Here is a 17723-nt window from a genome sequence, read left to right on the forward strand (position 1 = left end):
CATTCAGTGTAATTGTTGGTAGGTATGAGTTTAGTGCTGTCATTTTGATGTCTTTTTTTGTGTGTCGTTGACAGTTTCTTTGTTCCACTTAATTTTGTGTGCCGAGTCATTTTTCTTTACGTATTTTCTTTTCAACTTTTTCATTGTTGTTGATTTTGTATTTGCTGAGTCTTTATGTTTTTCTTATTTTTATTTTGATGTGTAGGATTGTTAGTTTCCTTTATGGTTACCTTGATATTTACCCTTATTTTTCTAAGTTTAAACCACTCTTTTATTTCTTTATATCACCCTGTCTTCTTCTCCATATGAAAGATCTATGACTACATTTCTTAGTCTCTTGTTTTTGTTTTAATGTTGTCATGTTTTACATAATTGATGTCTCTATTTCCCTGTTTTCAGCATTTTAGCTTTGATTTATTTTTGTGACTTCATGTCTGGGTCGATACCTGGTTGCTCTGTCCTGTGTTCTAATCTTGGGTTGTTATCTGATGTTATTGATTTTCTAACCAGAGGGCTCCCTTTAGTATTTCTTGTAATTTTGGTTTGGTTTTTACAAATTCCCTAAACTTCTGTTTATCTAGAAATGCCCTAATTTCACCACCATATTTCAGAGACAGTTTTGCTGGATATATAATTCTTGGTTGGCAATTTTTTTCCTTCAAGGCTTTGTTTATGTTATCTCATTGCCTTCTTGCCTGCATGGTTTCTGCTGAGTAGTCTGAGCTTAGTCTTATTGACTCTCCTTTGTAGATGACTTTTTGTTTATCCCTAGCCGCTCTTAAAATTCTCTCTTTATCTTTGGTTTTGGCAAATCTGATTATAATATGTCTTTTGGGATCTACTTTATATAGGGTTCATTGAGCATCTTGGGTAGATAGCTTCTCCTCCTTCATGATATCAGGGAAGTTTTCTGCCAACAAATCTGCAACAGTTCTCTCTGTATTTTCTGTTATCCCTGCTTATTCTGGTACTCCAATCACACGTAGGTTATTCCTCTTGATAGAGTCTCACATAATTCTCAGGGTTTCTTCATTTTTTTAAATTCTTTTATCTGATTCTTCCTCAAATAAGTTGGTGTGAAGTGCTCTATCTTCAGTTTCACTAATTCTGGCTTCCATTGCCTCAATTCTGTTCCTATGACTTTCTATTGAGTTGTCTGATTCTGAAATTTTGTTGTTAATCCTCTGAATTTCTGTTTGCTGTCTCTCTGTGGATTCGTGCAGCCTGTTAATTTTGACATTATGCTCTTTTCTAATCTTAAGTTCTCTATTGCTTTGTCTGTGTGTTCCTTGGCTTGTTCTGCGTTTTGTCTGATCTCCTTCCTGATCTCTTAGAGCGTTCTGTATGCTAATCTTTTGTATTCTGCCTACTGTAATTCCAAGAAGTTCTCTTCCTCTGGAAAATTTCTTGATTCTTTGCTATGGGAGCTTGCTGAGGCCATCATGGTCTGCCTCTTTATGCGATTTGATATTGACTGTTGTCTCCAAGCCATGAATAAGTTTTTATATTTATTTATGTTATGTTTTCTTACTGTGTCCTAGCTTCTTGTTTTGTTTTGTTTTGATATGTCCAGATAGGCTTCTCGTGTGAGCTAGTTTGATTTTTGGCACTTTTGAAGCCCTAAAAGTGGTGGTTAGATATGTTACTAGGTATGTGAGCCCAGGAGTCTGTTTACTTTTCTCATGTGGATTCAGCTCAGGTGTCCAGGTAGTCGGTCACCAAGTGTGTGGTACAGGCTCTCACCTACAGTCCTTGACAGGCATGGATGATTGGTGTAGGCACAGGTATCTGGCTGTAGTAGAGGGTCAAGTGCTGAGCAAGGCAGGGGCTGACGGCTGCCCCTGAGTATCTGGGAGGAAAACGTGTCCCTATTCCCTATAGCATTTAGGCGGGTAGATTTTGCAACCAGACTGTGGGCACCCAGTAAGGACTGGAAGGCACCACTTATTCTTGGACCCCTGTCACAGGTGGCTAGATGGTGTGGGTAGAGCCACCAGTCCTCAGGCCCCTGATGTGGGTAGGTGAGGACCCTACTTAATGGACAGAGCAGTGGCAAATGTCACGAACCTGCCACTTCACCATATAGCTGATACAGTTGAAGTTACGCTTCAGGTATATACCCTGTTGTACTGTGGTAATGAGGGCCTACACTGTTGAAATGGGCTCACACAGGTCTATGCAGGGGTGAAAGATTCAAAATCTGTGGACGTCTTATGCCTGTGCTTAGGCACAGGAGCTGTGCCTGCCCTGAGTTCCCAGCTTAGAGGAGCTGGCAGATTATTTTTTCCTGTTTGTTAATTTGTTCCCTCTCCAAGGCAAGGAGAATGGCTCAGGGCGCATGATGGGTCCTGTTTCCAGCCCAGGGAACTCAGCAATTGGCTGAAGCCAGCCTGGGACCTAGTGCAGAGTGGGGAGGGGGATGGTAAATGGGAGAGAGGTTTTTCCCAAAGGGGGTGTTTTTTGATCCACACAGCAGTTCAGACACATGTACTTATCTTTCACTGATTGAGAGCTGCTTTTCACTGGTTCTGGAGGCCCAAGTAGACTCTCTACCACTCGGTCTCTTCTGACATGGAAAACGCCTCCTGAGCGCCACTGCTTGCCTACTGTGCACGCAAGCCGATCCGGCCTGAAGGGTGCTGGCAACTCCTCACTGCTTCTGAACCGTCTCCCCTTCCCCCTGCTACTCAGTCTGATTCGTCAAGTTTGCCTTAGATGTTCAGGGCTCCTAGATTGTCATATAGAATCGATTCACTTGTTTTTTCAGGTCTTTGTTGTAAGAGGGACCACAGGAAGCATCTGACTATTCCACCATCTTGCCTCCACTTCCTCTTCCTCAGTTTTTAAGATAAATCAAATTATTTCTTTTGCCTGCCTTTTTCTGTTAACACTTTGGGTTTTGCCTCTCATGTCATTTAAATTCAATTCAAAACATCCTTTTAAGCACTTGAAAGATGTCACATTATTTCATTCCTCTTATACATAAATTCAGCTGATCATGAGTTCTGTGTCCTTACATGTATGTTTTGTATGCTTTTGTGTGTGTATATTTGTGTGTATATGTGTGTAAAACCTCAACATTATTTTTTAAAACCCTAAGTGCTCTGAGTCAGAATTGACTTGACAGAAGTGGTTTTTTTTTTTTTTAAGCACTCAGCTACTAACTGAATGGTTGGTGGTTTAAACCCACCCAACAGCTCCACTGGAGAAAGACCTGGTAATCTGCTCCCGTAAAGATTACAGCCTAGAAAACCCTATGGGGCAGTTCTGCTCTGTCACATGGGGTCGCAGTGTTTCAAAAATCAGCTAAACAGCACCTAACAACAACATACATATATATGTGCAGAAGAAAATGAGGCAGGGAATACACTAAAATGTTAATAGTAGTGGGATTTCAGGTTAACTTGTTTGCTTTTTTTACTTTTATGCTTTTTTAAAAATATTTTTGTATGAACACGTATTAGTGGTGAAATCAAAGGGGAGAACTGTGTTTTAAAAAAAATCTTCAATATTAAAAGGTTATGGCAGCTCCATATGAGCTGATATAAAATTATCTCAAAAAATATTATGTGTAAGAAAACAAGATGCAAAATTGTGTATATAGTATGTTGCCATTTATTGTTTTTAAGTATATACATGTATATTTAATATTACACATACACATATGTATAGATATAGAATATCACTCAAAAGATACGTAAGACACTAGTAACAGTGTTTGCCTTCAGGAAGGAGAACTGACAGAGGGGAGCTGGGTGGTTGTGAGACAAGGATGAGAGAAAATTTATGTTTTAATATATTGCCTTTAGTACCTTTTGAATATTCTGTCATGTGTATCAGTCAGGATTTGATCAGAACTGCTGCTAGTGATACAGATTAAGGGATTTATTTTAGACGTTAGAACTCACACATTTGTAGGAGCTAGTAGAGCAGTCTATGCATGCTGTTCCCTCAGCCTCTAGTGTTGAACCTAAAACCACAGTAAGTCAAACAGCCTGGCAGTTGGAAAGGAAGCTGGATACGGATAAGAGCCAGCACAAACATGGACCCATGAAGACATCTGAAATATGTGAGGGCAAACTGGAACCCATATCTGTCACTTACCTCCTCCAGCTTCAATGCTGTGGATAACTTTTGCAGGAGAAGCTGGCACTCTTCACCACGGAACTGTACCTGTACTTGGCCCAGGACTCAGAGAAGCTGGAGGAGCTGCTCATTCAGTTGCTCCTCCATGCTAACTAGATGAAGAAGCAGATCAGTAATAGTATACACATGCTAGCACGGTTCCTGGTTCCTTATACTGACCTTCAGAGTGTAAGAAGTATGACTGCTACATCACTTCCGTCTTCCAAATTCTTTTCTGGTCAGTGCTAATTAGGACCCAAAAAGAGAAGGGAATTTAGGGAAGCATAGATACAGCTTGGATAAATCGACATAATACAATGCCCCCATGGACCACCCCTTATTAATTTATCATCCATACACGCCTTTCAAATAAAGACATTAGCAAAATTTTGCTTGTACCTAACATGCATCTTTAAGTTACTTTGTCTGTCTTTGAGTGATGTTCATTCCTTTTGTAGCTAAGCCACACATTCCCTTTGATACCCTGTAACTTAAATACTGAGTTATACAGTTAACTACTACTAGCATATCTTATGTTAAATGGTAGAGAAATGGGTAAGAGGAAGAAAAACATGGTTTAATATTTATACAAATAATTTCATAGAATGGATCATCTTGACCGCCTGATTTTTAAGATCCTTCTCTGCTAAGATTACTCTTTGGTAAGCATTCATATAAGACATAAATATCTTCACACTCTGTGCTCATTCAGAGAGGTCTTTCCACATACCTCTTCACCAGATCTCTTTGTTACAATTTTCCAGCCAAGTCCATGACATCCAGAAAACTATTAGCCTCTAACCATAAGTCAACATAGATCTGTATCTCTGAGCATCTTTCTTTCGAGGTAAAATGAACAATCAGGTACACTGCTCAGTTCTGCCCACTGGAAGGATTTTCCTTTACCACTGTCCTTTAGCAACACCCCAGAGTGAGGCTTTAGTGCTACAGGTACTCTTTTTAAACCTAATCCTAACCCAGAACCAATCTAGCAAATCCATCATTAAGATTCCATTCTTCTAGGACTACTTCTGGTAGCAATTTTTATAGTGATCGGAGAAGCAGAACTGCTACCAAGTGGTATAGAATAAGGAATTTATTATGCAGTTGTGGGAGCTAGTAGAGCAGTGTATACATACTGTATCCTCTGTTTCTAGTGTTGAGGTTGAAATTGCTATCAATAAGCCAGACCAGTAGTGTGAAAGGAAAGCTGGATGTGGACAAGAGCAAGGAACCTGTAAGGACAAACTGAGACCCATGAGGACAACTAAAACCTGCAGGGACAAACAGGAACCCACATTTGTGTCTCACCACCTGCAGCCTCATTGTTGTGAGTGACCTGCAAGAGAAACTGGCATCCTTTACCATGGAGCTGCACCAGTGCTTGGCTCAGGACTTGAGAAGCTGAAGGAGAATATCTGGCAAGATCTGGAGGAACTGCAGGTCTGGGTACTGTCCCATGCGTACTAGATGGGCCAGCTTATCAGTGACATCATGCACCCATTGCCACAATACCTGACAACATTCATCAATCTTCAGAGTGTAAAAAATGTGGCTGAGTCTTCACTTCTGCCTTCTAAATCTCACATAAAATATCTCTTTTAACCACCACTAATTCAGAACTATTCAGGGAGGGGAATTCTACATAACCTAATTCCAGCTTACAAAGTTGATCCACATAAAACTAGCATATGATATATATGTATTTCCTTAGTAACTTTCAGTGGTTTTCCATCACCTAAGAGACAAAGTCCAAACTCCTTAGCATGGCATATAAGTGTCACAGAAGGTGCTCCGTGATCTAACTTCTTGACTACCTCTCTATCACTGCCTTTGGTTTCACACTTAAATAACCTATGGGTCAAAAAAGAAATCACAAGAGAAAGTGGAAAGCATTTTGAAATTAAGAACAAACGCAATGTATCATAATTTATGAGAGCAGTTAAAGCAGTGCTTAGAGTATAATTTATGGCTTATATTAGAAAAGAAGAAAGATCTCAAGTCAATAACCTAAGCTTCCACCTTAAGATATTAGGGAAAGAAGAGCAAATTAAACCCAAAAGTAACGGAAGGAAGGAAATAATAAAGGTTAGAGTGGAGATCAGTGAAATAGAAAATAAAAACAATAAACCAATGAAATAAAAGTTTGGTTCTTTGAAAAATTAACAAAATTGATAACCCTTTAGCTAGACTGACCAAGGAAAAAAGAGAGAAGACACAAATTACCAAATGAAATCAGCAATTTCAATCAGGAACAAAAGAGGGACTATCACTACAGATACTGAAGCCATTAAAAAGTTAATAAGGGAATATTATGAACAAGCTTATGCCAACAAATTAGACAACTTGGATGAAATGGACAAATTCCTAAAAGACCCAAGTTAATAAAAAATGACTCAAGAAGAAATAGAAAATCTGAATAGATCTACAACAAATAAACAAATAAAATTAGTAATTAAAAAATCTTCCAACAGAGAAAAGCCCAAGCCCAGGTGGCTTCTGTAGTGAATTCTATCAAACATTTGGGGAAGACAGGCCTGGAGAACTGCTTTCATAAAGATTAGAGCTAAGAAAACCCTATGGAACAGTTCTACTGTGCAACGCATGGGGTTGCCATGAGTAGGCGGCCAACTCAAAGGCAGCTAATAACAACAACATCAAACATTTAAAGAAGAAATAATGCCAGTCCTTCACAAACTCTTCCAGAAAATGGAGGAGGAATACTTTCCAGCTTACTTTATGAAGCCAATAAAACTGCTGTCAAAGCTAGACAAAAAAACTGCAGACAAACATCCCTCATGAACATAGATGCAAAAATCCTGAACAAAATATTAGCAAACTAAATCCAGCAACCTGAGAAGTCCTGGTGGCACAGTGGTTAAGCACTCAGCTACTGACTGAAAGGTTGGCAATTTGAACCCACCAGTGGCTCTACAGGAGAAAAGACCTGATGATCAGCTCCCGTAAAGATTACAGCCTAGGAAACCCTAAGAGGCAATTTTACTCTGTCATATAGGGTCACTATGAGTCAGAATCGACTCGATGGCACACAACAACAAATCCAGCAACATATAAAAAGAATTATACACCATGACTAAGTAGGTCACCTGTCTTTCTTTAAGGATCGGTGGTTTGATAGGGAAATAAGAAACAGGAGCTTTTATGGATTTTTTTTTTTTTTAATGAAATAGCCAATTGCAATGTGAAACCTTGATTGAATCCTGATTCAGACAAACCAACTGTAAAAAGACAAATCTGTGTATGGATTGGATATTAGATATGACATTATGAAATTGTCGATAATTTTATTAGATGTGGTAATGTCATAGCAGTTATATTTTAAAGTTCTGTATCTTTTAGAAATGCATACTACATATACTGAAGTATTTACAGGTGAAATGACATTATGTCTGGAATTTGCCTTAAAATATTACAGAAAAAATTGCAAAATGTTGTTAATTGTTGTAGCTCATTGATGGGCACATGGGATTTTATTACTTTTTTATTTGCTTTTATGTATATTTGAAATTTCCAATACTAAAAAGTTTTGTGTGTATATGTATGTAGAAACAGAGAGCAGGAGAGGAAAAAGAGAGATTGAGAGATTGACTGACTGACTTTGGCACCTTTTCTAACCTGTTAACTCATAGTCCAGGGGTGGAGCTCAGAAACCTGCATTTGTATTAAAAAAAAAAAAAAAAAAAAAAAAAACTACCCATGAAACTTCTGATGCACAACAAAGGGTGAAACTTTGCTGTCTTGCCCTTCTTTGTACTTCTTTTGGTTCTTTAGTTTCCACCTTCTTTCTTCTAATTTGTGTTTTCCCAGTTTAGGTCGAAGACAATTCTCAGCACTGCTTACTTTTGTCCCAGGGTTTCTAGGAACATTTTAAGTGCTTGGCTCCCAGCCCTCCACCCCCACCCCCCCAAAGAACCCATTGCCATCAAGTCAATTCTGACTCATAGCAACCCGATAGGAAAGAGCAGAACTGCCCCATAGGGTTGGTTTCCAAGGCTGTAAATCTTTATGGAAGCAGACAGCCATATCTTCCCACAGAGCGGCTGGTAGGTTCGAACCACTGACCTTTTGGTTAGCAGCCAAGTGCTTAACGACTGTACCACCAGGGCTCCTTTTGGCTCCCATACTGCATAAGAAATCTGGTTATATTTGTTTTACCGTTTGACCCGAGCGCCTCCTGATGCATTACAGCTGCCCCATTGTTCTATAGGAAGCTGACTGGTTTGCCATACAGGAATAAGTGCCAAACACTCTGGAATCGTTCAGAAAGTAGATGGTGTGAGAAAAGGAGAATTGGTAATTCCTGATCGTACTCTGGCTCACAATCCAGTGCTATTTACAGTTTACAGGCCCAGGGGGTGGGATACTGTTCTGGGCTTGGTAACTCAAAGGAATAAAACTACCTGCTGCCAAACAATAGAGACAGTGAAAAGGTTAGTGTGATTGCCAGTAGGTCAGAGGAAAGCAGGGGGGTGAAGCGCGGGATAAATAGGTAGTAGAGCACTGGGCATTTTTAAGGCAGTGAAGCTAGTCTGTATGATATTTCAATGGTTGACATACGGCATTAAGCATTTGTCAAAACCCGTTGGACTGTGTAACACAAAGAATGAACCCTAAACTATGAACTTTAGTTAATAATAATGTATCAATATTGGTTCATCAGTTATAACAAATGTACCACAAGAATGCAAGATGTTAATAGGACAACCCATGGGGCGGGGAATGAGAACTCTACTTCCTGCACTATTTTTCTGTAAACCTAAAACTGCTCTAAAAAATAAAATCTATTTAAAAAAAAACTACCTTCTGCAGACCAGGAAGGCTAGTCAGCCATCCAGGGAGTCTTAAAAAATGAAATAAAATCAGAGTGGGCTGTCCCTTGTGTTTTGCTCTCAGTCATTGGAGGAACAGTTGTTCCCGGTCTTTCTAACTAACCACAGCCTTCACCGTGTTGTCGTCAGGGTATGCCGAGTCAGCTCTGACTCATAGCGACCTTAGGTGTAATAGAACTCTCAGCTTTTAACCTTACTCTGCTTTTTCCTGAGCACTGAAAGGAATGATTTTACTTTACAGTGGCACTTCCCCACTTACTTGGGATTTGGTGGAGGAGACGTGAGCAAGAAATTTTCTTTTTGAGGAGCTTTGAAAGGAAATTGCTTCCCTTAGTAGACTATAAGCTATGTTGTGTCAGAGACCAGGTCTGTCTTACTCATCTCTTTATCCAGCACAATGCATATCGCCTTAATAGGCCTACAGTAAATGCATAATGCATGCTAGCTGTGGTAGAACCCTAAGTATTGACTTCCAGCAATCATTTTTCAAAAGGATTGTCTCTTCCTCATTAGACTGCATTATGTACATTTGGAAAAAAAACAAACAAGGATAAAAACCAAACTAAACTGAACCACTGAGTTGTACATAATCTATACCATCTTTTCCAATAGCGTTCCAGGAGCCATCTATTTTAGTATGATTTAAAATGAGTGGAGAAGGAAGGATTCCAAGAGGAGGCAGACTCTAGCTGATCTTGGAAAAGAATACCCAGGGTATGGGGAGGTCCCATCTAGAGACCAAAGACCTAAAGACCAAAATGAAGGTGGAAGAAAGTGAGAAATATGATAGTTAACTCTCTAAAGCAGAGTGGGGCCCAGTGGGGCCCCTCCACTTACCTCACTTCACCCATAGTCAGACTGCATGGGTGTTAGAAGTTGAAGGATCCTTGGCAGTCAAATAGATATTTCAGAAAGGAGATGGATTAAAGAATTTGAGGAGAGCATTGGATAAGGTGAAAGTGGTAATAGGAATGGTGCTGTTTGATTCTGAACTCACAGAGGGAAATGAGGCTGTAGGGTTAATGCCTGAAGGTAAGTATGGCTCCACCAGAGCTCAGAATGAAGTCTTCAGTGTAACTCTGGAAATGCAATATGCAGACATGGGTGCTCTCATGCAGTTAGTTGTGAGGACTGTCAAAGCCAGAACTGTGTCTGGCACATTGAGAACAGGTATAGACATTCCATTATGCAGACAGGCTAAGTACTTTCGTGAAGATATTTTGAAAGCCAATTGACATTTGTGGTTAAACAGTAAATGCTTATCCTTGGATCTTTCCCAATAGCTACTTCATATATATAGTCCTTATTTATTCTAAAATAGTACTGTTTTAATAAGAAATAATTATCAATAATTGTTATAATTATTTGACCTATTGGTTTTCTTCCTTGCTTTAAAAACAGGTATTCCCATTTTTAAGATTAAAAAAAAAAAAAGCTTTATCTCCGTTAAAATTTTAAACATAACAAATTCTAAAATCTACAGCTTACTCTTTTAAAAATATATCTGTAAAAGCAACCCAAAGATATTCTTTATGTTCCTGATGACTTATATTGTCCTAGTTTCCTAGACTTTAATATCTTTGTCCATCACCCGTTCTACTTTGCTGAGGTCTTTCTCTTCTTCTCTACCCTCTTTTTCTTTTTTTGTAGTAGACCTTTTAAAACGCATTTTAAAATTCTTTTTATGTTAGGGAAAGAGAAGAAAAAACCTGTGGAGGCTTTTCAAAGATTTTACAGACTTTGAAGGTTAAAATTTTTTATACCGTTTCTCTGAGATTTTATTTTTATTTTATCATTAAAAGTATTCCCACAGGTTTTTCATATATACTGTTTCTTATTGCAGTGGATTTTTTCTGTGGTTGGCAAATTATTTTTTAATTATTTTAAAAATACAAAATTATAACTGTTTCTAAATGCCTTATTTCCATTTACTAATTTCTTTTTTAAATATACAAACCCAAAATATCATCCTGGCCCAGAGCAGTAAGCCAGTTACCTAGTTTCACCCATGCCTGTTTGGGATTTTCTTGGTTTTGTTTGTTCTGTTTTAAAGTGTCAATCTTTATTTCTAGTATCATTCATGAAATAAAGGAATCACCCTTTCTTGATTTAAATGTCATTAGTCTTCAGGTCCCAAGATTTATCTTCATTACAAATTTAATCTAAAAGAAAAAAAAAATTCTTTAAATCACCTATCTCTGTACCTTTGCTGTATTCCAGACTGAGATGTAGCCAGTTAAGTCTCTAGCCTTGAGTATGCCAGTTAAAGTTTTGAAATATTTTTTCTTAAAAATGGAAAATTTTCTTGTTTTACCTACTTTATGGGATGAGAGTAGAAAGCTGAAAAAGTATTTAATAAACTATAAAATGCTATATGAATGTTAGTGCTATATATGCTAGGGATTGTCAACTGTTTAGAAGGTGATTATTCAAGCTTTTAAGTTATTCCTATCCTGGATGCACAGTATAAGTTGACCTCAGCTATAAAAGTAGGAGTAATATATCTACCTCTTAGGGTAGTTGTGAGGATTAAATAATATAGATAGTGTGTTGAATGATTTAAAAGAATTTGTAAAGCAAGGGACTCAGCAGGAAAGTGCAACTTTCCAAATTAGCTAGATCAAGGGAGAGAATTATAAGGGTGTAGTTTTCACATGAAACCTTGGCACCACTCACATTGTTAAAATCTATTTCCTGAGGTATTTTTTAGAAGTCAAGAATCTCAAAGTTAGATTTGGGAGGTACTGTCTTCTGGGGTATCTAGAGCCCATGAAAATAATTTTTCTTAAAACAGTAATCTAGTCCAAGCAAAGCAATACAAACTAGAAGAAAAATGACGAGACAACTATGATTGGAATCTTTGCTTTTCCACCCTACTGCCCACCTCCTTTCCCCTACCTGTTTGTTTTTATTAGATAAAATGACTTTGAGCATTACTAGCATGCTGTTTTTTACAGCTGAAACCAGAGATGACAAGCTAAAAGAGACAGCAATTAGGCAAATGTTTTGACCTAAGGATGATAATTTATTAATTTATTTGGTTAGTCAACAAGTATTTATTAAATGTTGGTTCTCTGAGTACTGGCAACCCCACCACAGAATCTCTGCCCTCTAGGAACATACAGTCTATTGATATCGTATAGTTTGATAAGTCATCTAACAGAAGTAGATACCAAGTGTTGTGGGAGCACAGACTTGGGTTAGTGAAGGTTTCCTAGAGGAAGTATACCTGGCGTAAGCTCTGATGGGTAAATAAGAGTAGGGAGTTAGGAGTATTCTAAGAAGAGGGAGTAATACAGATCAAAGCCTGGAGGTAAAAGAAGCATGGCTGAAGTGTGGCCTACAGGAAGTGGGACAGTTGGGGTTCGAACTGGGAAAACGTTAGTTGAGTATTACCCCAAGACTTGTGGGTAGGAGTTTGTGATGGGTAAGAAGAAGGTAGATTGTCAGCGATTTGATGGTTCGCTGATTTTGGTTTAATCTCTTTGGATGCCTAAAGGACTCATAGAGTGTGAGATAGAGTTTCTAGAGAAGAAGACCTTTTATGTGGTAGGATCAAAGCTGATGTTCAACATCCTAGTCTTCCCAGGGTGGCCTGTAGGCAGCGTGGCCCTTACCCATATAAATTTCCTAATACCTAGTACCTGATAATAGGATAGAACTCATGTTACCTAATTGTAAGCCCTTCTTTCTTACTCTCTCTTTCAGGCACCCTAGGATACGTTTCCACACAGGCCTTGTGGACGCCCACCTCTACTGCTTGAAAAAATACGTCGTGGATTTCCTAATGGAAAATAAGTAAGAAAGTGGGAGGTGGAGCCAAACTGGCAGTGCGTAACAGGCTACCTTGTGACTTAGTAGTTTTAAACCTTGATAATATTAGATATTCAGTCTACGTAAATAGCACAGTTGATGCTCACTTTTGTTTTAGAAACGAAATCATGTTATCAGCATATTGTTCTTTTGTCTGTACCATAAAGTCTCTTGCTTGAATTTTTGGGGCCTGCAATAATAAGCTAAGCAAAATATTTTTGTAAAACTAATAGTAACCCGTGATGCCTCTTTCTGCGTAGTTCCAGGCTCTTTTTACCTCCCCCTGCGAAGGTGAGCTCCTTAGCTCTTGTTCTTTTGCCTCCAAACAGATGTCCTCCCCCTAGGCAATTATCCTATAGATGGGCCCTCACAGCAAAGGGCCAGAGACTTGCCCCAGAGGAGGAAGTAAAGGGAGCAAATCTCCTCCAATTCTGAAAAAGAAGCCCAGTCCACTGAGTAAACTTTCATGAATGCAGAAAGACAAAGCTTGGTACTTTTTCTGATTTTGCGGAATTGTGAGTCTTAAGTACTTCTTAGAGACTGCGTCTGGTAGATCACAGGACTTAGGATGCCAGAAGGAAAACCTCCTTCTGCAGCTGGTCTCAAGGATTTTTAATAGGAGATGTAACCGGAGGCCTCAGGGGAACAGGTAGGAAGACCTTTGATAATTGCATGGGTAAGAGAGGAGTATCTTGTCTCCCTTGATAACTGCTGGATGAGTTCCTGCATTGCCTTGAATAGTACTGGTGGATGGGAAAGCAGGTGGGCTGGGTACCACAACAGCAAACTCCCTCAGACCAGCTGGGGAAGGGAGCCTGAGGACCTGAGTTTAAATGCTAGCTCTGCCCTTGGCTGATGGACGTAAAATATATACAGGAATGTTAGGGAGAAGGAGGAGTGTTCCTCGGTGCCAAGTATGATATTTCTTGCAGATCTAACCCCCATGACATGCTAAGCCCCAGTGGGGAAGGTCCATGTACAGCTAATTATAAATGAATCATTTGGATTCCCAGAAAGCTTTCCCAAATATTGTTTATTTATTTTCCCTCCCCAAGGCACTCTTGCCCTGCTCCTCTCTGACTTGTTACTCTGTTTTTTTCATTCAATCAATAAATATTTATTAAGCATGTATAATAAGCCAAGCATTGTGCTAAATCAACATTGGAATCGACAGTGAATAAGCAGACATGGGCCCAGCCTAAGCTCCACAGTGGATCGTGGAAATGTTGCTTTTTAGATATTAGGGAGACTTACTGCTAAGATTTAGAGAGTAATCCAAGACCTGTTTTTCAGTTGCCAGGCTAGGCCATACACATTCCAAAAATGAAGTTAACTGTTGGCCATTGAAGGGTTTATTTTTACTCCCAAATGAAAATGAAGCTATATGAAATAGACCCTGATCTTGATATGATAGGAAGGAATGCAACAGTGGTAGAGAGATCGTGACTATTTTTTAACTACTTACTATGGAAATTTTCAAAATTTTGGAAAATACCAAAGTAGAGAAAATAAAAATAATAAACTCCCATGTATCCATCACACAGTTTCAACACTTATCAACTCATGACCAATCTTGTATATGTACTACCACCCATCTCTCTACTGTCACCACTTGATTATTTTAAAGCAAGTCATTATGATATAATTTCATCTGTAAATATTTCAGTATGTATCTCTAAAAGATAGAGTTTTTTTGCTTTGTTTTGTTTTCTTAAAATCTCAGTACAGTTATCAGACCTAAAAAAAAAAAACAAAAAAAAGCAGTGCTTTCTTAAGACCATCAGATGGGCTTGTGACTTTTGGTGTTTGGATATGCAGGCAGTTTTGCACCAAAACTAGCCTCAGCCTGGCTGCTACAGCTCTTTTGTAGTTAATTTTGCCACCACCACCTAGATCCCACACCTAGCACGTACAGTGCAGTGGTATGTGCCATGAGGGCAAGCCTGAAGTTGGTGAGATACACCTGTGATTCCTGGCCAGCAGCTCTGCCAAGTGGTACTTTCCCACAGTCTGCTGCAATAGAGAATGACACAGAGTCATCAGCTTAGTCTACCTTCCCATGTCAAGATCTTTAAAGGGACCCTATCTTTTTCCTCCCCCATGCCCTGTTCACCTCTCAGAGTTCTTGAGATTAAAGGACATATATTAAAAATTGATAAATTCTAATATATCGTCCTCAAGGCATGTTGTTCCTCCCTCTTTTACAATCCAAGCCTCAGGAAGCTGGTCTGTTTGGAGGTCTAGAAGCCCAGGTATCGGCCCAGCTCTTTACTTTCTCCTGGGCTGGTACTGGCTCTATAAGGGACGCAAGCGATATGCCAGCTCGCTAAGCTAAAGCCCTGGAAAACAGGCAATTTATACCACTGTTAGTCCTGATTTCCTTTTAGCATAGAAACCCAAAAAAAGTTGCCTTTCTTTCCCTTTCTTAAAAAAAAAAAAAAAAAGCAGTTACCATTGAGTCAATTCTGACTCGTGGCAACCCCATGTGTATCAGAGTAGAACTGTACTCCATAGGGTTCTCAGTGGCTGATTTTTCGGAAGTAGATCACCAGGCCTTTCTTCCAAGGCACCTTTTGGTTAGCAGTGAGCACATTAACTGTTTGCATCACCAAAAAGAACGGAGTTGCCATCGAGTTGATTCCAACTCATGGCAACCTGTGTGTTTCAGAGTAGAACTGTGCTCCATAGGGTTTTCAATGGCTGTGATCTCTCAGAAGTATATTGCCAGGCCTTTCTTCTGAGGTGCCTCTGGAAAAATTTGAACCGCCAACCTTTTGGTTAGTACACAAGCACTTAATTGTTTGCACCACCCAGGGACTCTTTAAAAAGACTTAGAGGAGATTAATCTTCCTAAAATTTTAGAAAGAATTGAAGCTGAGTATTTCCTTCTTGTCCAGAAGAATCCAAGGTTACAGTCAACTTCTTCTAGTGTTAGAACCTGATCCTGCTATGCAGGATGTATAGTATTGGGGTTTGGCCTTCAGAGCAGGGAGAGAGAAAGAGAAGAAAATTACCTCTAATTTAGTACTAACCATGTGTAGGATCACTATGAGTCGGAATCGACTCGACAGCAATAGGTTTGGTTTTTTCTTTTTTTTATGTGCCAGCTACTATTCTGTGTGATTTTCACACATTAGTTCATTCATTCCTTAAAATAGTTATCCATGTTGGTATTATCCTCATACTACAGATGAGGAAAATGAGACTCAAAATCATTTTCTCAAGGTCATGTAGTCAGAGCCCCTGGTAAAATCAGTTACTGTTTGTTATGGATTGACTTCTGTCCCCCAAAAATGTGTGTCAACTTGGCTAGGCTGTGATACCCAGTACTGTGTGATTGTCCACCATTTTGTGATCTGATGTGATTTTCCTATGTGTTGTAAATCCTAACCACTATGATATTAATGAGACAGGATTAGAGGCAGTTATGTTAATGAGGCAGGACTCAATCTACAGGATTAGGTTGTATCTTGAGTCAGTCTGTTTTGCGATAGAAAGAATTGCGCAGAGAGAAGAGGCACCTCCTACCACCAAGAAATAAGAGCTGGGAGCAGAGCACGTTCTTTGGACCCAGGCTCCCTGCGCTGAGAAACTGCTAGACCTAGGGGAAGACTGATGACAAGGACCATCCCCCATAGCCTACAGAGAGAAGAAGACTTCCTCTGGAGCTGGCACCCTGAATTTGAACTATTAGCCTCCTAGACTGTGAGAGAATAAATTTCTGTTTGTTAAAGCCATCCACTTGTGGTATTTCTGTTATAACAGCACTAGATAACTAAGACACCATTGATGAAATGGTTGCTGGCAACATCCACCACAGATATCAGAGATCTCTCTATTACAGACATACATACATATACATACACACATGCACACACCTCTGGGAGGATCGAAGCAGTCACAACTTCTTGGCCTCAGCTACTTAGGGATGCAGAGGATTGAGGTTGGTCCCCACAAAGTGAAGCCGGGAGTTGGGATAGGCAGCCATCCTGCAAGGTCAGAATTAGGATAATAATTAAAGCCACATGCTAGATGAGGTCAGAGACTAGCTAGAAAGCCATGAGGAAGCATAGAAAAGCAGAGTGAAGATAAGAAGCAGAGATTAGGGACCATGTAGTGTCATAAGAGATAGGCAATAGCCTTGATTCCTTACTGTTCTGTTCAAGCATCCATGTGACTTGGCTGTACTTGGTTTCCTGTCCTTAGATGTCCTAAAGATTGCATGATATGTCCTTTACTCAAATAACAGAACAAAATTAAGCCAAGAGCAGACAGCTGACATGCCTTCTCACTGGGGCTGTGATGTGATGACTGAACACTGACATCTGAAGATACAGGTGCTGTGAAGATTAATTCAGGGATAGTCCCCTTTGAACTTCTTGTTACATTCATTTTGATCTCTAGAACTTCTGCAGGAGAACTTCTGGAAATCACCAGCTACTGGGGAGGGAATGAAGGTCTAGCAGCCCATTGTACTGACTTATAAATACAGATGAGTCCCCCAGTTGAGAACTAGCTTGAAGGAGGCATGGGCCACACTAGGGCAGGAAAGAGAACTTTTTTAAAAAGGATTTACAAACTGGCATAATATTTATAATTAAAGTGCTCCAATGAAGGAGCATCATAGAACCAGAAAAGAAGAAGAGAAGTATTTAGTTTGGTAAGGATTTAAAAATAATCTCTTTATAAGTGTAATGCCTAATTGGTGTCCTTTCCATCTTTCTTCCTTTCCTGGAAAATTCCTAAATAGCCATTAAAACTTGCCCAGATGTTACCCCTTGTAGGAAGCTTTCTCTTAAGTTTTTTTTCTCTTCACCTTCACTTAGATTAGGTACACTTGCTCTGTGCTACCATAATACTCTGTATGTACTTATCTTCATCAGGCATAATTAATTAATCATTCCCTTTTCTGATCTTGATTAATCTTCAATTATT

General features: G+C 39.2%; 1 protein-coding gene across 1 annotated transcript in view; it reads left to right on the forward strand.

Moving 5' to 3' along the window:
• EIF2B3 (eukaryotic translation initiation factor 2B subunit gamma) overlaps positions 1–17723 on the forward strand; it is a 147664-nt gene that overhangs the window by 86554 nt on the left and 43387 nt on the right. Inside the window, exon 6 of the mRNA XM_004371808.2 lies at positions 12684–12773. Coding sequence (XP_004371865.1) covers positions 12684–12773 — 90 coding nt within the window. The remainder of the gene's footprint in view (positions 1–12683; positions 12774–17723) is intronic.

This window comes from Trichechus manatus, unplaced genomic scaffold (genome assembly GCF_000243295.1).
Source record: "Trichechus manatus latirostris isolate Lorelei unplaced genomic scaffold, TriManLat1.0 scaffold00015, whole genome shotgun sequence".
NCBI lineage: Eukaryota > Metazoa > Chordata > Mammalia > Sirenia > Trichechidae > Trichechus > Trichechus manatus.